The sequence below is a fragment of the Perca flavescens genome, chromosome 14 (genome assembly GCF_004354835.1).
Source record: "Perca flavescens isolate YP-PL-M2 chromosome 14, PFLA_1.0, whole genome shotgun sequence".
Lineage (NCBI taxonomy): Eukaryota > Metazoa > Chordata > Actinopteri > Perciformes > Percidae > Perca > Perca flavescens.
In genome coordinates, this window is record NC_041344.1 from 11,999,449 (window position 1) to 12,025,845 (window position 26,397).

The 26,397-nt window shown below is 40.0% G+C and overlaps 1 protein-coding gene across 2 annotated transcripts in view; it reads left to right on the forward strand.

The window, feature by feature from the left end:
• epha10 (EPH receptor A10) overlaps positions 1 to 26,397 on the forward strand; it is a 167,676-nt gene that overhangs the window by 43,707 nt on the left and 97,572 nt on the right. For both annotated transcript variants that reach the window (XM_028596648.1, XM_028596649.1), the window contains exons 2-3: positions 795 to 859; positions 2,801 to 3,473. In XM_028596648.1, the coding sequence (XP_028452449.1) occupies positions 795 to 859; positions 2,801 to 3,473 (738 nt within the window). The remainder of the gene's footprint in view (positions 1 to 794; positions 860 to 2,800; positions 3,474 to 26,397) is intronic.

Below are 26,397 nucleotides of genomic sequence, written 5' to 3' on the forward strand. Positions count from 1 at the left end.
TCAGTAATAGAGTAAATGTAGTTCTACCACTGATATTGTAGTAAGATCACTTCTAATAAGATCACTTCTATTAGAAACAATAAATACTTGCACATGAAAAATGTTTAGGTCAACTCAACTCCTGATGTCCTTTTAGGACACTTCTCCTTGCAGTGGGTCTTTTATTTAAGCAACTGAAGTAGCATTGCACAGCGCTTTCTCAGAGCTTCATTCCACTATTTTTTTGTGTAGCTGTCCGTGGTGCTAAAAACACACTCAAAGCTTGCTCTTGCTCCCTGTCCATGGTGCTGAAAGGAAAACACATACTGTAGAGCGCAGACCCACCATTGAAAGCTGACTGAGGGAACTCTTTGTCTCTCGGCTTGTTTTGAAAGCTCTGTGGGGCTCTGTCGTGTTTTGTTTGCGGCCTCTGGTATTTTTTACTGCTGAAGCCAGCGGATGATGGAAAGCTCTTTGTCCAGCTTAAGTCCTCAGCAGATGGCATTAATGCCCTTCTCAAAGGATACGTTAACCTTCACCAGATTTTGACAGGCCTGCCTCGGTGTTAATGGCTTTCTTTCATTATTCCAAAAGTAACATGTCGTGTTGCACTTACATTGTTAGACTTGTAAATTGAAGACCACTCTTTCTTCATTAGTTAGTCTTTAACGTGCTTTGTTGACATGCACTCATGGCACACTATTGACAAACTTATTTACGCTGACAAGATAAAATAAATACAAACAGGCTCCATAATCCTTTCTAAATTGACCTATGTGCTTCTCTGTTTGTTTTTTCCTCTTTATTTCCTGCAGTGGTGCTGCTGAATTCTAAAGAGACTCAGGCAGAGCTGGGATGGACATCCTATCCCCCCAATGGAGTAAGTGTGCTTACTTGCATTTTTATTATCGTCTGTATGTTTGTTTATTTGTTTGCACATGTGCTTGTTTAGTCGCTTGGCTCCACAACATAGCTGCTTGCTTAACATCTGGCCCAGACCACCCCTTTTCATCCTCTTGTTCTGTTCATGCTGTTTCTACTTTTCCTTCTTCTAATCATTGCCTTCCTTTCTCACGTGTTCTCTTCTCGCCCAGTCCAGAGCTCATCATTAATCAATGGTGCTTATGCAGGTTTGGATACCGCAGTGCCCAAACCTAGACACAGATATGCTGCCACAGATGAATGCCCCCCCTCCGTATCAATCGATTTGGCTTGTAAAAACTTTAGCACTAAGTTATGCAAGACAAAGGCCGGAGACCTTTTTTAAAGAATCTGCCACTGCCTAAGCAGTTTGTCGCCCACTTCCCACCTGGACGATGGCCTTTTTTCATGTGCAACACACCCGAGGTGTCTATTATATAAACCGCAGTGTACACATACTGTTTAGTGTAGATTGTGTTGAGTCACTGGCAGTTTGTGGTGGCTGTTGGATCACATGCAAAGCTAAATCTAATCTATTAATATACTTGTTTGACTCAACTACCGTCCCCAATGGCACACAGAGAGATCACACTGCATCCACTTTGATTTAGTCACCTTGGCAGTAGGGCAGTTTATCACATTACTGGTGACATGGAGTTGTTATCATCCAATGGACCAATAACGTATCAGATAAAAGGGTTTTTCTCACTTGCTTTATACTGCAAATGTTCTAATAAAAGCAAATAAAAAATACTAACTCTTTCATTATAGGACATACTAATTGGGTAACACTTTACTTGACGGTATCTACAAATGAGTGACATGACACTGTCATGACACAGTCATGACACATGAACCCTAACCCTAACTCTAACCCTTACCCTAACCATAACTTGTCATGACAAAATATTTTGTATATATATATGTTTATGACACGTTCATGACAGTGTCATGTCACTCTTATGTAGATACCTTCAAGTAAAGTGTAACCGATTATTGTTCTCTGCACATGGCCAAACGCACTTTTATTACCAGTGGCACACAGAAAAGCCATGTTTTTGATGTAAACTTTTAATAATAATAATTACAATGAATCTCAAAAGTAAGGAATGACAAACGTAAAGCTGGGATGAGGAATACTCTTAAAAAAAAGTCATACTACCTTCCTTTCAGCAAAAAGATAACCTATATATCTTCCCCCTTCTGAAACCCAACCTCCTGATACTTTTTGTACAGTCCCTTAACTGTTGGTTTTATCTAGAAGGAAGGATACAGTTGCTTTGAATTCCACGTTAGTAATTTTGGTAAATGTTAAAAAAGTTAAGCAGCAGCATGTAGGCAACCATATTTAACAGTCATTCCTCTCAAATGCCTTTACATTTAATGACTAGGGCGGTGGAGATGAAAAGAGACCAGCTGAAAAAGCCACTAAGGTCTGACCCATTCTTTCAGTAACACCGCTCAAGGCTGATGTAATGACTGAGGTAGTGCGGTTTGTCATTTTCTCTGTGACGTTCTTAAAGAATCTGAGTGTGAATGTTTTTTTTTTTCGACACCCACACACCCATTAATCAGATTATGTTGTTAGACCGTTAACCTGTACTGACTGTATTCTTTCTTTCTCTGACTTTTGACTGTCCTTTTCATTATCTGTGTTGTCTCCCGCCCACCTCACTTTACTTTGTTTTCTGTCTTTTCACTCCCTCATATTATCACTTCACTCCTGTTTTTTTCTTCTGTTGTTTTAACTGTACTTTTGCCGTCCTCCATTCCTGTTGTTCTCCTTTCCTCTCCTTCTTTCCTCTCATCCTCTTCACTATACCTCCACCTCCACCTTTAATCCTCTTTGTTGTCCCTCTCTCCTCCCTTTTCCCCCTCCCACCTGCCTCCATCTCTCCAGTGGGAGGAGATAAGTGGTGTAGATGAGAAGTACAAGCCTATCCGGACGTACCAGGTGTGCAACGTGATGGAGCCCACGCAGCAGAACAACTGGCTGCAGACAGGCTGGGTGGCGCGCCGAGGTGGCCAGCGCATTTTCGTGGAGCTCCAGTTCACGCTGCGCGACTGCAACAGCATCCCCGGTGTGGCGGGCACGTGCAAGGAGACCTTCAACCTCCTCTACGTCGAGTCGGACCGGGACCTCGGGGGTGTGACCCGAGAGGACCGCTACACCAAGATTGACACCATCGCTGCCGACGAGAGCTTCACGCAGGGTGACCTGGGTGAGAGAAAGATGAAACTGAACACGGAGGTGCGTGAGATCGGCCACCTCAACCGCAAGGGCTTCCACCTGGCTTTCCAGGACGTCGGTGCCTGCGTGGCCCTAGTTGCCGTGCGCGTGTACTACAAACGCTGCCTTGCAACTGTGCAGAACCTGGCAGTGTTCCCCGACACGGTGGCTGAGGCGGCCTTCGCCACGCTGGTAGAGGTGCGCGGCACCTGCGTCAACAACTCTGAGGTTGATGCTGACAGCCCTCCCAGGATGCATTGCAGCGCTGAGGGGGAATGGCTGGTGCCCATTGGGAAGTGCAGCTGCAGCGCCGGCTACGAAGAGGGACACAGCAGCTGTGAAGGTAGGAAACAAATAAATAGACAGTGGGATGCATGGGTAGATGAAAGAGTCCAGAAAACAAAGAGAACAGAAGGAACAGGAAAGGGATTGTGTGAGGAAAGAGAACTAAACAAACAAGCAAACGAAAGAACAAGGCAAAGAAATGTTTGCAAAGCAGAAGTGAAGGTAGGATTAGAAGGGAGGGAATTTGACTACTTAAAGTACTGTTGATGTCCTCCAGTTCTTTGTCAGAATAACTGAACAGTTTATCCCTTGAAGTTGCATTTTTCTTGAAACATTTACAAAAATCTGTGTCCAGTACAATTCAACTTGGTTGAAGCATGTTGTAGAAATGAGGGGTCAGTTAAGCTCACTCTCACTCTCTGGTAAGTGCACTTCACACAGCCAGATTTTTTTGATTTTCAAATAATAGACAAGAATGAATTAATAAGTTGAAGACTTTTGCTGTGATACAGAAGAGAGGGAGACCGGTGAGGAAAGGAGGGAGAGCGGAGGATGGCTGTGTGTTGGAGAGATTAGAAAAACAGGAGTATGAGAGAGGGTTTACAGGTTGATCCATGTGAAAAGAGAGCTGTGAAGATACGACAGATACTGTAAGAGTGAAGGAGAATAGTAGAAATAATTGCATGTGGACAAGGAACGAAAGGGGAAATCAAGAAGAAAGCACTGTTAAGTGTTGAGACAAAGAGAGTGATACAGAGTGGTCATTGTTTTTCAAAGACAGACAATGGAGGTACAGAAAAGCCTTCCACACTCAATTTCAATCCATGTCTGCTTTTGTTTAACACTGACATGACATCAATGCTCAGGGCCTCGATTTGTCAGTGATGTTACCTTGGTTCATGTGTAAGAGTGTCAGCGCACATGTCGACATGACACATGATACAGTCTGAACGCCTTGCTGTGTGTGTGTGTGAGAGTGTGAATAAAGTAACTAATGTACTCTTTCTTCAGATGGCTGTACCCTATGGAGTTGTAGCCTGAATTGCCTACACGCACACACACATACTTACATGAAGCATTGTCTGTGGGTGGCGTGGGGTGTTGCACTCTGACGTTAAACACAGGGACAGTATTGGAATCTTTTTTTCACAACCCATTGCTCATACAGCAGCAGCAGTTTGATCGCCTGACTGTTGCTGTTAGCTTTCACACCCCATCTTGCATTGTTGTGCAATGAGATGTGGGTGTTGTAGTCACTGGACAGCAGGCTGTGTGCATTGTAATGGAGGGGTAATTTAGCAGAAGTGCTGAACTCTTGAGTTGCTGTCATGGTTGATGGTTGCAGTTTATTGCTATGAAATTACCTCCTTCTGTTTTGGTAACTTCTCGCCAATGGTGTCTTTCTACGCGTATAATTAACTTACTGTTGTTTTTTTTAATTCATGTTGAAGCCTTGATAGTTTTATCTTGAGCTCATTGTGCCAGTAAAGGTTAAAGACAACTAAACAACCTAACCCTTTTTTTAGCTTTTATTTTGAACATGTAAATACAATACAACATCCAAAGAAAATAGTAATGTAAAAAAAGAACAGTTAAAAAAATAAAACTCCATAATTTCTTGTACTTAAAAAACCTATTTACACATTTAAAAAGGAGTAGGAAGATGTAAAACTTATGTACTCCTACCCCTTCATACCCTTTCTTTCCTATTAAATGTGTTCTACTAATAATATAATATAATAATAATGTCAACAGAGATAAAAAAAAAAATTGTAATTAATGGAAATTCATATATTTACCTATAAACAATAATTCTACACATATTACACATTGTTCAATGTACCGGTAAGCCCAGATTATTAATTAATTGCACTGTTGTTATCTGTACCTCTGGAATATAGTTTCTTTGAACATCTTTTTAAATTGGAATATGTTTGGACATTGCTTTAATTCATTACTTAGTGTGTTACCCAATTTAGTGCCGCTGACAGATAGACAGAAACTTATCCTTGTAGGGCAAAAATTGGGAGTCTTAAAATTGTACTTTCCCCTCAAGTCATAGCCCCCCTCTCTTTCAGAAAATATTTTCTGTATGTTGCCAGGCAATAAATTGTTTCTCGCTTTGAACATAATTACACCTTTCTGAAATTCAACTAGGTCAAATAATTGTAATGCTTTAGACTGTAAAAATAGTGAATTGGTGTGTTCCAAATATCCAGTGTTGTGAATTATTCTTATTGCTCTTTTTTGAAGTATAATTAACGATTACCTCTACAAACCTCTACACAGTAATTTAAATACGGTAACACCATTGAACAATACAAGATGTGAAGTGATTTGTTGTCTAAACTGTGCTTTGCTTTAGCCAAAACTGCAATACTTCTAGACAGTTTTGCTTGGATATGTTTTAAATGAGGTTTGCAGCAAATCTTGTCATCTATAATCACTCCAAGAAATTTCATTTCACATACTCTTTCTATATTAACACCCTCTATTTGTAACTGTACATGATTAATTGATTTATGATTACCAAATATCATGAATTTGGTCAAAACCACCGTTTTATTTTTCTGAATTCTGAAGTGATTATATCCAAGAGTTGCTGTAAATTCTGACCAGAACCAAAGATGTTTGTATCGTCTGCAAATTATACAAATTTCAGTAATTCAGATACTTTATATATATCATTTATATAGAGGATAAATAATTTTGGTCCCAATACTGACCCCTGGGGGACACCACACGCAGTGTCCAAACATTCAGATGTATAATCTCCCAACTTCACAAATTGTTGCCTGTCTTTTAAATAACTGCTTAACCACTGAAGAAAAAACGGAGGTGGTTGTTTTTGGAGCAAAAGAGGAACGATTGAAAGTCAGTGCTCAGCTTCAAACAACAATGTTAAAAACAACAGACAAAGCTAGAAATCTCGGTGTAGTCATGGACTCAGACCTAAATTTTAAAAGCCACATTAACATAATTAAAAAATCTGCCTATTATCACCTTAAAAATATATCAAGGGTTAAAGGGCTCATGTCTCAGCAGGATCTGGAAAAACTTGTCCATGCTTTTATCTTCAGTAGACTTGACTACTGTAACGGTGTCTTTACAGGTCTCCCTAAAAAATCAATCAGACAGCTGCAGCTGATTCAAAACGCTGCTGCTCGAGTCCTCACTAAAACCAAGAAAGTGGATCACATCACTCCAGTACTGAAGTCTCTACACTGGCTTCCAGTGCCTCAAAGAATTGATTGCAAAATACTTTTACTGGTTTATAAATCACTAAACGGTTTAGGGCCAAAATACATTTCTGATCTGTTACTACATTATGACCCACCCAGACCTCTCAGGTCGTCTGGAACAGGTCTACTTGTTGTCCCCAGAGTCAGAACTAAACAGGGGGAAGCAGCGTTCAGTTTTTATGCTCCACATATCTGGAACAAACTCCCAGAAACCTGTAGGTCCACTGCAACTCTCAGTTCTTTTAAATCTAAGCTAAAGACCTATCTTTTTGATGTTGCTTTTCTTTAAATAATCTATTTTATTAACTTTAATTTCTTATACTGCACTGTAACTTTTATTCTTATACTGCACTATCAATTTTATTCTTGTCTTTTAATGTTTTTAATTTGTTTATTATTGTTTTCTAATTGTTTTCTAACTGCTCTTTAATGTTTTATGTAAAGCACTTTGAATTGCCCTGTTGCTGAAATGTGCTATATAAATAAAGCTGCCTTGCCTTGCCTTGCCTTCAACACTATCCCCCTAATCCCGAGCCGTTCCAATTTATTAATTAATATGTCATGATTAATTGTGTCAAATGCTTTTTTCAAATCAATAAATACTCCCACTCAAGAATTTTTGAAAATTGTGACAGTAGAGAGACCGGCCTGTAATTTGTGAAGTGGTGTTTATCTCCAGTTTTATACAAAGGTATGACTTTTGCGGTTTTCATTTTAGTTGGAAATTTACCAGTTTGGAATGACAAATAAAAAATATGAGTTAATGGTTGTGAGATCCCCTCAATTACATTTTTTACTATCTTGATATCTATTTCGTTACAATCAGTGGATGCTTTAGTTTTGCATTTTTTAACAATGTCTATTATTTCTTTTTGTTCTACATCTTTAAGAAACATTGAGCATTGATTTCTTTCAATAAGATAATTGTATCTGTTATCAGTTATCTGCGGAACAGGATTTTTTTCAGCTAAATCTGGTCCAACAGTTGCAAAATATTTATTAAAATTATTGACCACGTCCTCCATATTATTAATGTTCTTTTCATTACAAGTGAAATGCTGGGGATAATTAGACTGACTCGTACCCTTTCTTATAATACTATTTAGTATATTCCATATACCCTTCATATTATTTTTATTATCTAATAATTTACAATAGTATTCTTTCTTACAAATTCTCATAATCTTAATTAACTTATTTTTATATTTCTTATATTTATTTTCTGTTTCTATAGTTCTGTGTTTCATAAATTCCCTATAAAGTGAATTCTTTTTTTACAGGCATTTTGTAATCCTTTTGAAATCCACGGTCTATCATTGTATTTTTGTTTTTTGCAATATTTTTTTATTGGACAATTCTTATCATATAATAATTTAAATATTCTTAGGAATTCTTCATATGCATTGTCAATATCGTTTTCCTGATATATTATTTCCCAGTCTTGTGAGAGCAGATCATCTTTCAGTGCAACCATTGACTCTTCTGTTCTGACCCGTCTGAATAGAGGTTTATTCTCCTTTTTAGATGTATAGTTGCGGTTGTAAACTGTAAAAACTGGTAAGTGGTCACTGATGTCATTTATTAATAGTCCACTCACTGTGTTGTTATCCATGTCATTTGAAAAAATATTATCAATTAATGTTGCACTGCGGGAAGTAATCCTGCTGGGTCTGGTAATTTTGGGAAGAAAGCCCAGACTATACATTGTACTAATAAAATCCACTGTCATGTTGTGCTTATTAGGATTTAGCAAATCAATGTTAAAATCACCACAGATGAACATAACTTTCTGATTTGTTTTTGTAATGTTTACCTCCATCCAGTCCTTGAATAAATCAATATTAGAACCTGGTGATCTATAGATGCAACTTACAATAACATTTTTCTTTTTTTCCCTACAAACTTCTATTGTAACACATTCAAGTAAATCATCCACCACTGTTGACATATTTTCCACCACCTTGTAATTTAATTTCTGGCCCACATACAAAGCCACACCACCCCCTTTCTTGTTTTCCCTGTTAATACAACACATTTCATATGCTTTAATTTCAAAATCTGAACCCTTTTCACTAGTTATCCAAGTTTCTGATATAGCAATTATATTGAAAGGCTGTTTAAATTGATTTAGATAATGTGTAATGTTATGAAAGTTGGCATATAGGCTTCTACTGTTAAAGTGGATTATAAATAATTATTTTTCTGTCTTAACTGAGCAATTGAACTGTTCATTATTGTGATAAAAGCAATTGCTGTTGGTGTTGAGGAAAAAGTTGTTTACTGGATCAATATCATTTTCCAAGTCCTGTGAGTGATGTTCCGTGTATTAAAAGGTGTTCAGCTCTAGTTTGTCCAGATCAACAATCCTCTGTAGTAGTTGATTTTCTCCAGTAGGCCTACATGTATTAGTTGTGAACAATGACATGATACAGTCAGCAATTCAGCATACCTGATTATAAATTAGATGTTTCACGTCTATTTTGGTGTACTGGGCCGGCGGATGGATGATCAGTTTGTCTTGTCGTAGATAGGCAATGTCCCCTCTGTCTCTTGCCGCCCTCAACTCCGGCATCAGTTCCTTCCTTGTTCTTCTGACAGTATCCGTAAAGTCCTCATTGATAAACATTTTTGATCCTTTCAGTAACTTAGTGCGTTGTAATATGGCAGATCTGTCCTTGTGCCTCAGAAATTTCACCACAATTGGCCTTGTTCTGTCTCCTCCAGGTTTCCCTGTACGGTGGGCCCTCTCCACTTCAATCTCTCGCTGCAGCTGTAACTTCTCCGCCAGCACTTTTTTCACTTTCTCCTCCGTCTTGGCCCAGGTCTCTCCTGGTGCCTCTTGTATTCCCTTGAAAACAAGGTTGTTACGCCTGGATTGTCCCTCCCAATACTCCATTTTGTCAGTGACTGCCAGTAAGCTGTCACAGACTTTAAAGATGTCTGACTGCATAGCGTTGCAGCGTTCAGTTTGCTTCGCGTTATACGTTTTTATGTCATCCACATCTTTTTGCGTAAATTGCAAGCTGGTTTTTATGTCCTGTAGATCCTTAGTTATTGCATCCAGTCTGCTGTTTGTGGAGTCCATAATGATTTTAACAAAGCCTTTGAAGTTATGTTGTTGTTCAAGCAGCGCCACAAACATTTCCTTTTGTTGCTGCATCAGTTCATTAACATGTGTGAGTGACACACATTCTTCATCCGATTTCACCTCTGCTTTTGCCTTTGGTGGCATTTTACCGTTTTTGTGCTCTCAGTATTGAAGTAAAATTGTTTTTCAATGAGAAATCACTTCTTCCCTCCATCTCCGTTTGAAGCTACTGTGCCAGATTAGGTTGCAGACAGAAAGTTTAGTAACAGAATTGATGCTTTCGAGTTTTCCCGCCAACAATTAATTATAAGCGAGAAGACAGAAAATGAAAGACAAGCAGGGTAAGACAGTGAAATAGAGGCAAATGTTTAAAGTACCAATCAGTGTTGGAGGAGGACAGAGGTGAGAAAGGAGAAAAGGGGGTTGGTAGAAAGTTAATAGCAGTTGTAGAGCAATAGAGATAAGGGGCCAGATGAAAAAGGTTGCATATGCACAAACAAATGCATACTCCATTACCCATACACACATCGGCATTTATTTTATCCTGTATTGTGAAGCATTTTGTGTGCTATAAACTAAATCATTAATTACCATTCTGACATTTGATGATAATTGAGATATCAGTACTGATGATGTTTTATAGATGCATGTGATGAAATAATGATAGCTGCGTGGATTGACAACTGCTCTGGCTTTGTTAGAGAATATCAAACGGTATGGCACAAATACATAAAATTGCACCGTTTGTGTGAGTAGTGAAGCAGACAGAAGTACTGATATGAAAATGGGTGATTAGGGGCATGTCTGTATCCATTTATGTCTCCTGTGGGAGTGGGAATGAGGCTCATTCCCCGTGCGCCCAGTTTCACAGAGAGTGAGATTTGTCAAACAGCACCACACGTTAGGGCTGCTCGATTATGGAAAGAATCATAATCACGATTATTTTGGTCAATATTGAAATCCTGATTATTTTACACGATTACTCATTGGCTTTTGGAAAGACGTAATTATTGAATTTAAAAAAACAAACCGTGAAACATTTAAACAAATCAACACTGAAAACACCTTGAACTGTGAAATTTCCCTCTAATACTTTTCCTGTTTGAGCTTTTTTCTCTCCATTCAGAACTCATGACAAAATAAGAGTTGACTTGCAAAACGTAATGTGCAAAATAATCGTTTTCTCGATTACTCTGTTTTTGGGATCGTTAGGAGCAGAAATCGTAATTATGATTTAAAATTGATTAATTGCACAGCCCTACCACACGTACACACAACATTAAAGGTCCAGTGTGTAACGTGTTTAGTTGTTCATTATCAAAGTCTGTGTTGCCAATTCACAAACTTGTCCTTTTTCATGAATATTTACCACCACCATCAATTCCAAGTATTCCTTTTGGCTTGAAATTTTACGTTTGCATTTGCATGAACTGGGGTAGACGCTCCATATTCATGCGCCATCTTGAAATACGTTAGCCGGTAAGGGACATACAGGACATACTGCTCCGCCTTTCACGTTTTCGCTGTCACATGATAAACTCACAGGTGCTGCTAATGGGTATCGTAGCTTCCCGGGCCCGGCATGTTTGAAGAAGGAAACATGGAGGACCACACATATTCAAAACCCAAATTTCAAGAACAGGAGTCTTCTTCTTCACCCAGAAAAAGAAAAAGGATATTGAAAAGAGCAAGAGACTGGCTTTTTGAAGCGTGAAGGCTACCGTAGCTGTAATACGTACTTTGAACAGCGTGGTGCGAGAGAGAGTCTCAGCGCTAGATGGGAGAAATTCCTACACATTGGACCTTTAAATTAAAGAAATCTAATTAAATGCATATCAAAAGAATGCATATGCATAGTTTTGGCTTTGTACAAAATGTTGTGCATCTGGCTGAAGAAGTTAGAGTAGAAATTGTGAGATTGCATGACTGTTATTTTTAGAACAAAGGCAAAAAATAGGCAGGTGAGTTAGGGGAAAAAACAGACCAACAAAAGCCAACTTATAAAAAGAACAAGGCAAAGACAAAAAGTTGTGTTCACACTGCCTGTGCCTTTTTAACATTGGGCAAAGTTAATGAGGAGCTGTTACAACATGCTGCTTAATGCATGTTGTCTGAGGAACACAATCTGCTTAACAAAAAATGCAGAAAGTACAAAGTATTAGTAGAAAAGTTGGTAGAATCAACTACGCTGATCATAAGTCATGCAGAACGTTGACGTATGACACGGCTGTGTTGCAGAATGTCTGGTCCTACGGTAAGTGTTTGACAGTTGGATATAAGTATGTATGGCAGTTGGTCTGTTGCTTGAGCTGCTTCTTGTAATTATCAACAATGCTTTGTCTACAATAAAAGTTAAGCTGAGGACAATGAAATTGAACGAACAGACAAAGCAAAATTCGCAGAGCAGCGAAATGTCAGGAGCGAAGTCAGGAAACATTGGACAGACGAAGACATGAGGAGTTGAAAATATGTGATTTCTAACAGTGACAGGAGAATAGAAACTGTTTGAAAGAAAAGCAGAAGTAAAGGGAGAATAGGACAGGCCAGGCTTGTTGTCAAAGGAGCGAGCAGACAAAGATGGTGAAGTTCAGTGACAGCACCAATGAAGACAGGATGCCTGGAAAAAAAGAGAAAAAGCGAGAGATCCTATACTTTATCTTTGGTGCTCGAACTACCCTGGGCACAGTTAGTGTGTGGTCTATAGGTGACAGGGCCTGTAATTCCCCCTAAGAGCAATCCACACACACACACACACACACACACACACACACACACACACACACACACACACACACACACACACACACACACACACACACACTTCCCCTGTAGTGCCTCATTTCTCAGTTCAGCAGTAGTGGTATGAATATGCAGCCCCAACCCTGACATCTCCCACTGCACCAGAGCTATTGATCAGCAGTAATGCTCCACTAAACTGAGGAATTGCGCTGGGACTGCTCATACACACATATAGCGAGGACACACACATTCAGGAGCATGCTGTGGTACGCCCCACACAGCAGACACACACACATACACTTGGGTTGATTTCATTCTGTGTGTGGGAGAAAGACATTAAGACTCATTGTGTGCCTGATAGAAATGGATAGTGCGATAACAGCAGTGTGTGTAAGGGAGTTTGTGTGTGTCTGTGTGTTTGTGTCTGTCTGTGTGGGTCACAATCACACTTATATACGTGTTTCTGGAGGACATGCATGGCTGACTGCTGTGAAACATAATATAATGATTGCAAAGCTGGCAATCATAACATAACCATTATGTCCAACTAATTTCTGTGCGTGTTTGTAAACAGGTTCTGTAACTAGGTCTTATTTACTCCTGGGTCTATTTGTGTATCTGAGTGAGAGCAAATGCACTAAGCGTCTCAGTGCAGGTCAATAATATTGAATAGCCAGTGAGTAGCTACTGATAATGTTGTAAGCAGATAGTGTTGTGCAGTAGAGAAGAGGATTATTACCACACACAATGTAACAGTCACGCCAGACCCAGGCAACACTGGATTACTTCACATTATAGCATGTGTTGTCATAATGGACCTTCTCTAACCTATTCTGCTATTTTAATGCTGATGTAGGCATAAAGCAAATAAGTTTGTATTTCCCAGGCACACATTTATATTTTTCTCAAGTTTTTTCAGATGTGTTTTTCCACTGCTTCTATATTTTGTGGTGATCTAGGATTCACAGGCAGGAATAATTCAGCGAAGCAGAGATTTCAGTTTTATTAGCAGCAACTGACATCACCCAAATCCCTTGCATTTTGATCCACGTTTTATTCTGGACAACTTTGTTGAGCACAGGAGCACATTTAAAGTGAAACTAATGCCTCGCAGTCCAATGTGATGCATGCTGGGATGCTTTCCCACATGCCTAGCCATAATTTTAATTTCTTCGAAAAAACAAAGCACTCCCAAGCACAAATTGGTAGACACACTGGATAAAAAAAACTTGCTCAGGAAGGTTTTGAATTATCTGAGAGAAATATTAGCATCCACAAAATTAGAACATCAGATTTGCAGAACATCAGAGATCCTGCTTTGAGCATAAAACAAAAATGAATGTCTAATTGTAGAAAAGCTGGCACAATAAAATAAATGCCATGTTAAAATTCTATTATTCTCAGTTTTCCTTTCTTTATCTCTTAAAAAAAAATTGGTAACACTTCATAATAATGGTACATGAATTAGCATGAATTCATGCATGACTTCATGTATGAAAAAGCATGAATTCATTCATATAGAACTATTATTAATAATATAAAATGATTAATATTATCTCATTCATGACTTAATGCAGGAACAATACGTATAATTGTTAATACATTTCATTTTAATTTGACCTTAATTGATGCATTAATTAACGTATTGTTCCTGCATTAAGTCATGCATGAGATACAATTAATCCTTGTACACCACTGATAGTCCATGAAGTACTACAAGAATGAATTCATGCTTTTTTATGCATGAATTCATGAAAATGTATGTACCGTTATTATAAAGTGTTACCAAAGAATTAAATATACAGAGCGGTTAGTGATATACTGATGTGAAGAACCATCCTTTGCTTTAGTTTCTGTCAGCATGTGCACACACAGCATTGTTCTAGATCTTGACCCTGCACGCATTCACACATTTGCACTACATGTACCTGCGGTGATGAGCGCACACGTGTTCTCCAATCTCATTATAAAGGAAAATAGATTATGTAATAATTTCCCTCGCAAATGCTATGTTTCATGTGCTGGTGTATTTGTGTGTGTTTCTGCCACACTCATGAGCTCCATCCTGTTCTAATTAAGGCTGCTCTTTCTATATAATTACTGAGTGTAGCATGTGCCTTCAGCAGATTCTCTTATTATCTCTGTTGTTTGCTGCTCCAAAATCCGGCTCCAGGCACATTCGCCACCCTGCTATTCCTTCCTATTGCTCTCCTTCCCTCTGTAATTTACTACACGCCTTCCTTCTCCTCCCCTTTGCCCCCTCTCGCTTCTTTATTTCCCTCACCCATTTACCCCCCATGCACTCCCTACGCTGCCAAAGAAGTTTGTATTTCATTTCTATCCCACTGATCTCTTCGGTGCTCCATTACTTCCTCTAAAACCTCTTAGTTTTGCTTTCTTTCTCCCGTCCTCGATGTCCCTTATTTTCTCTTTTTTCCGCTTTATTTCTCTCCCTCCTTTCTGTCATCATTTCCCCCCTTTCTTTTAAATATTCGCTCTACCTTGCTGTTTCTGTCTCTCCACCCCTCTCACCCTGCCCCCTGTCGGGACCATGTGGCAGGTGAGTTGCGGTGAGGCAGGGTTAGTCAGGTTAACAGGCTGAAATCTGCTGGAGAAGCTTGGAGATCCATCTGATGTATGTGTGTGTGGGGGAGAGAGAGATACGTGTTTGTGTGTGCTCAAAATTTGGCTCCGGTGCCCAATCATATGTTTCTGATGTCGCTCCCTCTGTTGCACTCATCTTCCCCTCTGTCGTTTGTCACTTCTTGTCATGTCATCAACGCTCCCTAACTCTTTTTGTTTCAGACAGACGTCGCCTCATATTTTCTTCTTTGACTTTTTTTTTTTTTTTTTTTTTTTAAACGTTCCTTTCCTCCAACTGATTTGTGCCTTTTTACAAAAGCCTCTCAAAGCCGCTACTGTATCAGTTACCACCCCCACTTTCACTCTTGGGCTTCTGACTCCTCTTTCATGCCCCTTTTCTCTTTTATCACACTTTTTTTTTCTTTTTCTACCCCTTTACTTTATACCAGCTCTCCCTGGCTCGATACCACCCCTGCCCATCTGGTCCTTCCCCCTCCTTCCATCTCTCTCCTCAAAAGCCACGTCACCCGCTACTGTTATTCATCTCTCTCCCCAGCTTTCATTTAAAATAATTCACATTCTCAGGGGGGAGACAAATCAGTTTTTTTGAACCCAGCTTCTGATGTATTTATTTAGCTGGTCAGCCATACAACAAGTGGGCAGGCAGCACAAATACACACTCGGACCGACAAACATTTGCACACACTTAATAAATGTAGAAACATATCCATGTAGACATGCATGCACCTATATGTGCCTGCTCGCTTGCTAAAGGACCATTAAAATGCCCCTTGGTTATTGAAAATGTGAGCTGGAGGGAGGCCAAGCATTCACCATTCATCCTTCCCCTGCCATCCTTCACCTAGGGAGAATGAAGCAAGTAAAGAGAGGAAGAAAAAAAGCAAAGGGAACAAAGATAGCAAAGGGCGCTATAGGTATGGAAGGAAATGAAAATGTAAGAGGGAAGATGTGCTGCAGAAAAGAGAAGTCAGAGCATTGTAGTGGTTGTTATTTGTTAGTTGCTATACATAGGAACTGAATGCATAAAATATGAGTTGTAAGAGCTGAGGATGATGAGGAAAAAGAAAAAAAATACAGAGCAAAAAAAAGACGAAGGGGTTTTGGCCACAGGCAGAATTAGTGAGAATGTGGGATAAACCCGCAAATTACAACATGTGAACCTCCGTCCTTCCCTCTCCTCTCTGCCTCCTCTTACCACTTCCAATCCTTTACACCGACTCATGAATTAAATACAGCTGACATGAATGCATCAGAGTTAGAAAAGGTTGGCATCCAGCTTAATCATGTTGCTAACTCAACTGACATGACAGCCTCATTTCTCTCTGCCTTACTCCTGACCACTGAGCTGAATCCAACATTCAGTATAAGGAGGGAAACAGCCTGAAAGAGAAACTCTGGGATATGAGTAGCTGACAAGTATGATGTTCGGAAGGCATCAAAAGAGATTATTAAGACAGCTTTGTTCCTCTGTGTCATTCCAGTTTTCTTTGCCCTTTTTTCCTCCGTTTTGTTTATTTTCCAGGAATTTTGCACTTTTTATAATCCTTCTAAGACCACTACAATATTGCCAAGGCAAACTACAATACATGTGTGTGCGTATAATCTTACTCACTGTAGGGGTTGAATTTAGTTACTCTGATTGTCGGCGCTTTTGATAAAATCAGCAGGTAAAAACCTAAAACGTTACCAAGCGAAGACAGAAATGTGGATATATCCCTGTGGGGAACTTGTGCTATTTAGCAGCAAATGTAAATGATATACAGAAGGGACAATGGAATATGAAATCAAAACTGAACAATGAGTGAAGATTAACAGTGCAGCACCATTGGGTTGAAAAGACTGAGTACTTCTTAAGCTAAGTAAACCATTTAAAAACATGTTAGATTATCTGAAAAACGCACAAAGCTGAAAACAAAGCTTTTGTTTCTTAGCTTATAAAAAGTGGACATCTTGGAGATACATGGTTTTCACAGAACAATGACGAGATCTTCAGAGACTATGTCGATATCTATCCATATTAAGATAGACGTTGATGGGGAAAAATATTTGCGGTGACGTAAAAAGGCCTGTACGTGAGCATTTGTTTACAACGACAGGGAAGAACGAACAGAAAGAGAAACTTCTGTGACTTTAACCATGTGTCATGTCAAATAACCGCCCCCATAGGTTGTTTACATTTGTGACTTGGGGCCACAGTTGCTGATAAGCCGCAGATTGTGAATCAGGGTTGAAACAATGACACATAAAAGGTTGGGTGAGGACAAGCTGCCTGTTAGCCGAACAACTAATTCTAAGTCTGATTATGTCAGACTGTGTAATTCTTTGTGACCTGAAGTGAACCAGCAGAGGGACGCTGGTGCCCAAGACAGCTTACAAGTGTTTCCATGTTATTGTGCACATTCAAGCGTGTTATGTAGGGAGAGATTTTAGAAGCCACCAAATACTTTCTTCAGCTACAGGGAACAGACTGGGGATCGCATACATGTGCATGCTACCTGTCTGCCATTCATGTACATCCTTCCTCTGTTAAAAATGATATATACAGTATATTGTAGGTGAGAAGGCACTGTCGAGCAATTGCCCTGCTGTCACACAATCTCCTCTTTCCATCCTCATTCAACCTCCAGTAATAACTTTCCATCTGTTTAAAATTGATGTGGGATCAGTCTATAGATCTGTCTGCCCCCACTTAACCTTGGAGAAACGTACTTATTCTGTCAAAATGGTCAAAAGACGGCGAACGCAGCGGTGCACGCACACACGCTCTTATTCAAAAATAAGTCTGAACAGGAATGGCATTAAAGCAGTAATTATTTTTAGCATGCAGGTCTTACCGTGGTCACAGGAGGGAAATGAAAAAAATTATATCTTAAATGTATCTAGAAGTGCAAAGTCAAAGGTGTCTGGATTTGCAGAATTAGTCTGGAAAATATGTCACTCATTGGAACAGCTCAACCAGTTATACTTATTGGTGAGGTGTTCTCTGGCATTTAGCCTTTTTGGATTGTCCACATGTTGATGTTTCATGTTATTAAGTCACATAGCGTCTTGAGAATTGTGAGTCACATTAATGAAAAATATGATGGGGGGAAAGTCCCTTGGAAGGGATGGCAAGTACTTGCAGTGTAATCCTGATGTCTCACCTTAGATGCGTTAAGAGACCTACATACTTATTGAAATTGATATATTAATATATCAATTTTTGAAATTGATATATTAATATATCAATTTCAATGACTCAATGTTCCTCAGTTGCATGTCATGGAAAAGTTCCTGGAAATGTTTTTTAGCATAAAGAGCATGAATCCATCTACACCTAGCCACTTTGTGTGTCATGAGCGTGTTAGATAGATATCTAATGTTAAAAGTGTACAGTGAATGCAAGAAGCATTAGACCCATTGCTCAAACCAACTCAATGGGTGACTGTAACTTTTCTTTGATAATACAAGGAGTAATTTCTGAATATGTGAGATGCTCAGTTTTATAATGATTGTCAATGGGAAAAGGTCTTTATGTAAGTCACACATCTTGCATTGTTACTACTAATCCAATGCCTGTCACTACTCCACAAATGACCTAAACAACCCTCATATGACATCAACTTGTGATCGATGCAAACGGTTTAAAAATGCCTGGGAACTCTCAACCAGTCACTTAAACTAATCAAGAAAGCTTTTAAATAATTTCACTCTGCAGTTATCATTTATTAGAAATAAACAGTGGACATCACAAACTTGTACTGCATTATTTTGCATTTGTACAAAGGTTTACATGTGTGTTTGCATGTGACAGGCTGTGATGCCATCACTGTTTGCTGCCACTCTGCCTATGAGACTGTGTGTATGCGCCGGCTGTTGTCTCTGTATTCACAGCTCGGCAGAGGGGCCTGCCGTGAGGACAGAGTGCCCGGCCCCCTGGCTGCACAGCGAGCCTGGCATGCCATCCCCTGCCAGCTTGGCTTTCCATCCCCCTGCCTTCCTCATTTTGTTGTCATTTGTCATCACCCTCCCTAGCACGCACCCTCCCTCCATACACACTGATACACACTCAAAACAGAATCCACATCCAAATGAAAATGGATGGCATTTCCAGGGCCACCTGCGCCTCAGTGCTCCAAATCCTCCCCCTTACATGCACATACACAAATGCACACGCCCTCACATATGCATGTAAATGTACACCAGGACACGTGCATTTGCCTATTCACACACTCATGTGCAGCATGTGCACGCCCACATGCATGCACAGAAACAAACAACACCACATATGTGTGCTCAGACATAGGCTTACTCCCTATCTCTCACAGGCTCATGTGCGCTATTTGTCCATAACCCAAACCATCTGTTTCTGTCTTCTGCCTACCGCACACACACACACATACACACACACACACACACACACACACACACACACACACACACACACACACACACACACACACACACACACACTCATTGTTTGGATGTATAATCATGCACAGTTCCACAAACACCTGTAGTCCTCATATTGACTAGACAACCCATAATCCCTTTGGATGGACAGGCTCATTAGCACTCAGAGGCACTCAGACACTACCACATCACCGAGCACAAACATAAAAACATAAATCTAGACATACACTTTGGCTAAATCTTTTTTTTATATTTTAGCAGAGATGTGAAGAATTTTGAGCGCACACTATTGTATATCAGTAATTGTTACATGCTCTCTTTACACACATCGACCTGTACCTTGGCCTTACGCACGCGCGCGCGCACACACACGCACACGCACACACACGCACACGGTGGGGAGCAGTGTGAAGTGATTGGCATCCTGAGGCGAGTGTTATAGGTGACATTTCCACTGTGCTGTGGTATAGAGAGGTTTCCTGCCGAGCCTCTGGTCCACTGGCACACCGAGAGATTGGGTACATTAGGTGGGTTGGGGTGCAGGGGTGGGGACAGAGTGAGAGAGAGAGGATGGCAGACATGGGTTATCACATATGCATGCATTTGGACAGAGACACATTAAAAACCGGTGCATATACTCTAAAATCCTTAAAGCTACAGCCTCAGCTTAGCCTCAGCCAAACCTAATTGAAAGATGACGGCTTGAAAGACGCAGAGGTTTCCTGTCTTTTCTTTATGCAGTTAGGTTTCCTGTGATGTCCTAACACCACTAAGCAACAAAGAGGGAAAACTGGCCTTTTAAATAAACGATCAAATCTTTTAAGGAGTGTCTCTAAAGAATAAAAAAAAATAAACATAAATTCCCAGCTCCTGAATCTCCGGTTCTGTGTTTCTCTGTGTATCTCTTACGGTCTTCGTCTGCATTCTGCATGACAGTCTTATTAAAACACACATGACAAACTGCCCATACTCTATACTGTACCAGCCCACACAGATTAGACACCATCCTTGTCTCCTATATCAGCCTTTGCAAACAACGATGAAAATATGTCTGCAATTTTGTTCAGGTTGTGTATACAGGCAGCCTCTATGAATGGTGAGGCTAATGCCAAAATGCATTAAGCTAGTTTATCAAATAGCAACTAGATGGTGGCTCCAAAAAAGCTTAATGAGAGCGAGTTTAGTTTTCTAACATTAGCCAAACTAAGGTACTGGTAATACCAAAACAAATACGACAACTTCAAAACCCCTGCGTGAATTGAGTTGAGGAAGAATAGGTTTCATTGTTTATGTCTTTAACTTTTCATTAGTTAAAGGACAACCTTGTCAGTCTTCTTTTAAAGCTTTCATAGTCTTGCTTTAAGGTTTAAAGAGAAGTATGTTGCCTTGTCACAACTCAGCTTGGCCAAATTTGAATCTTCTAGTACAGTGGTTCCCAACCTTTTTTCCTTGGCGCCCCCCCTACTCATGTCTAAGAAAAGCTGAGCCCCCCCCGCCCGAAACCAAAGTTGAGGTAACTCTCGAGATAGAGCCTTACTTTCTTTTTTGATACAGAGGAGTTATCAGCACTGTTACGTTTCTCCTCCATGTTTCATTCATAAAATTGTGATGCCGTGGCGGCAGGAAAAATGAGGATACAACAAAATATATAGTTTTCATACTGACTTTTGTATACATTAGATATTCTAGTGTATTATCATCATTTGTTTAACATGTGCAAAACAATTTTTTTTACCTCAACCTCAAACCAGATAAAGACTCGCGCCCCCCCTGTGATCTTTGCCGCCCCCCCTGGGGGTGCCCGGACCCCAGGTTGGGAACCACTGTTCTAGTAGATCCAGTACGTCAAGGCTTCAGAACATCCTCTCGGACATCTACAGTTGATGTGAAAGATAGTCCATGTTTTCCTGAAGTACATTATTTACACCTCTTTAAATCGATTACTAATTAAGCAATTAAAATGCACAAATAAACCCCAACATGTAACCACTACACTCTGACTGTAAGTGGAGCTTGACTATCCCTCCTCTTTTATTCTCGGTCTCACCACAGTATGTGTCTCTCTGTGGTGTTGCGTTGCTCGCCATCCAGAACAATGTAAATCTACTGTTGAATTAGTTATTTTCCCTCCCTATCATTCATCACACAGGACACACTGAGAGGGTGGAGTGTGGAACAGTGAGAGTCTGTGTGGTGCAGTGAACCATCGCTGTGTTTGCACAGATTGAAAAATCGGACACGGGAAAACACAAGTTCACACACGCCTGCCCATGTGCATTTTTGCCAGGCAACACACACCCATACACTAAATACACACACTTGTATATATACACAAGGAATTATCAGTTTGTGGACACACAAGCTGCACATTACAGCCACTGTTGTCTTCTTTTTGCGTGTAAGTTTGCCTGGATCTGTGAATGCTTTTAGTGCAGTGGACTGTGTCTTTGTGTGAATGCATATATGATTTGGAAAAACACAAACACACGAACCTGTTGGTCAACACAGACGCTCAGTGCTCCTTCCTATTACACATGGAAAGTCATTCAAATCGTGTGTACATAAGCACAGTTGAATGCTCGTATTTTACGTTTTGTTTTTCATTACTGTTTAAAGGTGTTGATGTGTTGTCGTGGCACTGAGAAAACACATGACACGCACACACACCAAATCAATGGTGTGCGTGTCATGTGGTTAACTGGCCCTGCTGACGGTGATGGATGGTGTATTTATGAAGCCCCTTTTCGTGCTCTGGATCAAGGACTGAAAGCATCATCCAGTCAGACGGAGAGAGGGACTGGTGGATCAAGGGATGACTGAGGCAAGGATAGAGGGAAGGAGGATGGATGGCTCAAGGGAAGGAGGAGACCGCAGAACGGAGGGATTTAGGGATGGAAAGAGAGTTGGGGGGAGTTGGGGAATGAGACCGCCTGCTTGGAGGGAAGGTCATAGTCAGCAGAGAGGATTGGAATCCTGCTGAGCCAGGGACACGACGCACGCACGCACGCACGCACGCACGCACGCACGCACGCATGCACGCACGCACGCACGCACGCACAGGCCATTTATTTAATCTGAAAATAGTCCCACATCTTATGTTACTCACTGACAAGCGTTAGTTACCTTTTCAAAGTTTTTTTGAACACGAAACACACATAAAATAAAACTAATAAGACATGAGGTGTCAGCTGGTTACAAAAACATGTGATTGATATTTATTGTTTCCCTGGTAACACCTTATTTGGAGGGGTGTGCATAACACTGACATGACACCTGTCATGGATATGAAGGAGTTTTTTCGAATGTCATTCGGTAAATTATGACACTTAAAGCAACACCAAAGATTCTTTTGTACCTTAAAATAATGTTTCCAAAATTGTTTCAGTGGTTCATCAACTCGTGACCGGGTGAACGGCACTTCTATCAGCTATAACCGCACTATGCAAGTTTGCCAGATTGGGTAGCGGATCTGTAGTTCGAATAAGACATACGACAGCGGTAATGGACAATTCCGCTTCCAACCTGTAGGGGGACCAAAGAGGAAAAGTGCTTTAGTGTTGCTTCAATGCTACATTAAACTTATATTGTTTGAGATGTTTGTGTTATGACAACTTGACATTAACAAAGACAACAATCCCTGTAATGACAACTTGACATTAAGCAAGACATAATTATGTCATGGCTGGCCTAATAATCAAACTGTAATAAACAATTTAGGTTTATGTGTTAACATCACATTAAACTATTAAGTGCTTGGTTTTTATATTGTCTGTCATTAGACCATTATGATTGTGTCATAAATACTTTTCCTTGACCCCAAGTAAAGTGAAACAATTTGGACTTGTCATGAAGTTTGATTCCACCTCTAAATGCTATTATAACTGTGTCATGAATAATTCCCTCGACCTCAAGTAAAGTGGAACCATTTGGACTTGTCATCAGGATGTCATGAAAGTTATCAGACCAGTTTGACAACAGTGAATGCAGTTCCGAGGTGATTTAATGAGTTTCGGACAGATAAAATTAGCTTAGCTAAGGCTAACGTTTTCTTGTTGATAAAGTAATTGCTAACTGTAGCTGTTGTTAGCTAGTTAGCTCGGTTAGCTGTACAGGCCAGTTTTACGACTTTCTTTCCAGGTTTGGCTCTTTGCAGGTTATGTTGTCTAGGTTAATGTCAAGTTGTCATAACACAAACATCTCAAACAATGCTAACTTTGCATTAAAAGTGTCATAATTTACCAAATGACACTTAATGACAACAGTCATGAACATTCATAAAGACGTGGTTTCATTTCATAGTTTTGACTGTCATGTCAGTCTTATGCATAAATCTGATCCTAGTTTATGAGGCAGCAATTGTAAGGCAGAGAGGCAGATAGGTCAGCCAATCAACTATTAGACAGAAAGACCGATGGCAAAACACAAGCAGACTAGGTAGTGAGTAGGAAGATGAATGAGCAGGCAGGGAGACTGTAAGACAGACACATTTGCTGTTGTTTAATAGAAAGGAAAGGAAGCAGGTTGGAGTTTTGGTTACACGACCATATCTCAAAGTAGAGACACTCTACTTGACATGCAAATGGTTGGACACGGACTTGAGTTATTTTAAAGCCCTTGGCCATCATGAAGCCAAGGACAATCTTGCCAGAATGTAAGTTCAATATAGTAGTAGTACCTTTTTTTATTTTCTTTTTTTTAAATTAATTCACCAACTGTTGGTGACAAAAGGCAGAGTTTCCTCTCAATTTCCTGAGCAGCATACCTGCTAGTTACAGTTTCCTTGAAAAGGCTGCTGCTCTCTATGTGGTATCTGTACGTGCACTGGTCAGGGAGGCCTGCAGAAGGCTGTGTCAGAGCTGTAAGTGGCAATAAATGAACCGAAGGCTCCCACTTTCTCCTCTTTATATTTTCTTCATCCTCCAGGTGCCAGTGTCTCCTGGGATAAAATTGACCCGGGAGTTAATATCCCAGTGGGATTACGGGGCAACTAGTGGTATTGTCAGTTGTTACAAGTTGGTTAAAAATATTCAATTTTCCTATGCATGTCCTCTCTTGTCAATTCTTACAAAATTGCCTTTGCTGAGTTTGCTGAACTAATTATGCCTTTATAGCTTTTACATTTTCAGTATTTCAAGTGATTATCCTGTATACCCTTAGGGACTGGTAATTGTCAAAATGAAAGAACAGGTTGATTTCCGTGTAATTAAAGTGATCCCCCTTGGTAATAAAAATTAATTTTAAGCATGCATCATATTTACTCAATATTTGATAGTGCTATTAAAGAAAAGTGCTATTTCCCCTCAATCTGATTTATTAATTTTAAAGACTGCACTGCAGCAGGAATCAGTCTACACTGGTGCAGCAGATGCCTTTCTCTCCGTCTGCCAACCTGCCCGGCTGTCATGGAAGTGACGTCCTCTATCAGGACATCACAACTTGACCTGGCCCCTGGGGATGCCTGAGGGGACACCGCTGAATGTTCCTATACTCCCTTCAGTGGCTGTCATCTGCAGAAAAAGCTCTGCCAGCACATCTTATTTAACCAACAAGGGAGAACACACTCAAGCATTACACTGAAATGTCAGGGAAGAGTACCCAGCATGTTTGTTACCATGAACATTATAAAGTATGTAACTTATTTATGCGTCCTAATTTCTTAATAATAAAAAAAATTCCTGGAAAGAACAATGCAATTTTGTTAAAGACTGTTCTGAGACAAATACACATGCACACAACTCCTTTAAATTTTAAGTAACAAGCAGGGATCATACAGTATTTATATAATTATGTTGAATTTATAAGTAGTTGTTAACTTTCAGTTGAGTTGAAAAAAGGGACTGAGATCCATTCAAAATTAGGTGAATATTAATTTATTATAACTTTTAACTTTAATCTCTATTTTTATATACTTGATAGCTGTAATGCTACAAAAAAACTTTTTTTGCATGTTTTGCTGCTGTGTGCAGAATAAAACTCTCAGTGCATAATTAGTATCAAATTTCATAGTCTTTTCTGGAAACCTTCTTAAAATATATAAAATAATATCTTATTTTCTAGGAAATTATTGTAATACCATGGAACCCATTAAATAAAGCATGTTTTTATTTTATCTATTTTTTCCAAATTCATAATTCTATCCTTGGTTGTCGCTGAACTTTGACTAGTGGCTCTGGTAAATTTGGTAAAAGCATGTTGTGGTATTTAGCAAATATGTGTCTCAAAGCGCAGACAGTTTTAGTGTCATGGTTATGGTGTATTTGTGCGTGTGTCTTGAGGGAGTCGTGTTAGTGGCAGGCCTGCTTTGGCGTCCCGTCCATCTGTGTGCTTTGTGCTATGGTTCCCCAGAGGCCCTTACACACTCTCTGATGGCCTATCACAATCCTCCACCTGTAAACACTAGCATCAATAACCTCTCTCTCTTTCTCTCTCACTCTCTCTCTCTATCCGCTGGCTGACTGTTGTTTATATGGCTGTAAAATTCAATTAGGCTGCAGGGGAGCGGGCCGGCCTGCATTACTGCCTGCCAGGGTGACATTTCATTTGCAATGAATCATGGGCCAGAGGAGGACCGGGCCGGCGAGCAAAACAACACTTCTCCTCCTATCTGTCCCCTTCTTCTCTTCTCTTTTTTTCCGTCTGCTTCTTTGTGCCTCTTCACTTTCATTAAACCTTCTCCCTGTTTTTCCGTAGCATAAACCCTTCTCCCCCTGTATTTTCTGAGTCATGATGCTCCAAAGAAACCTCCAGGGCTAACTCTTTTTTTTTTACTGCCTGCGGTCCATGAGAAAGTAGTTGTGTATTCACCACTGCTCTTATTTTCTCAATCTTTGTTTGTCCCCTATGTTTTTTACCTTCTTACTCACTCGTTCTTTTCTTCTCTACCAATCTACAGTTTAATACCACTACATTATTTTCCT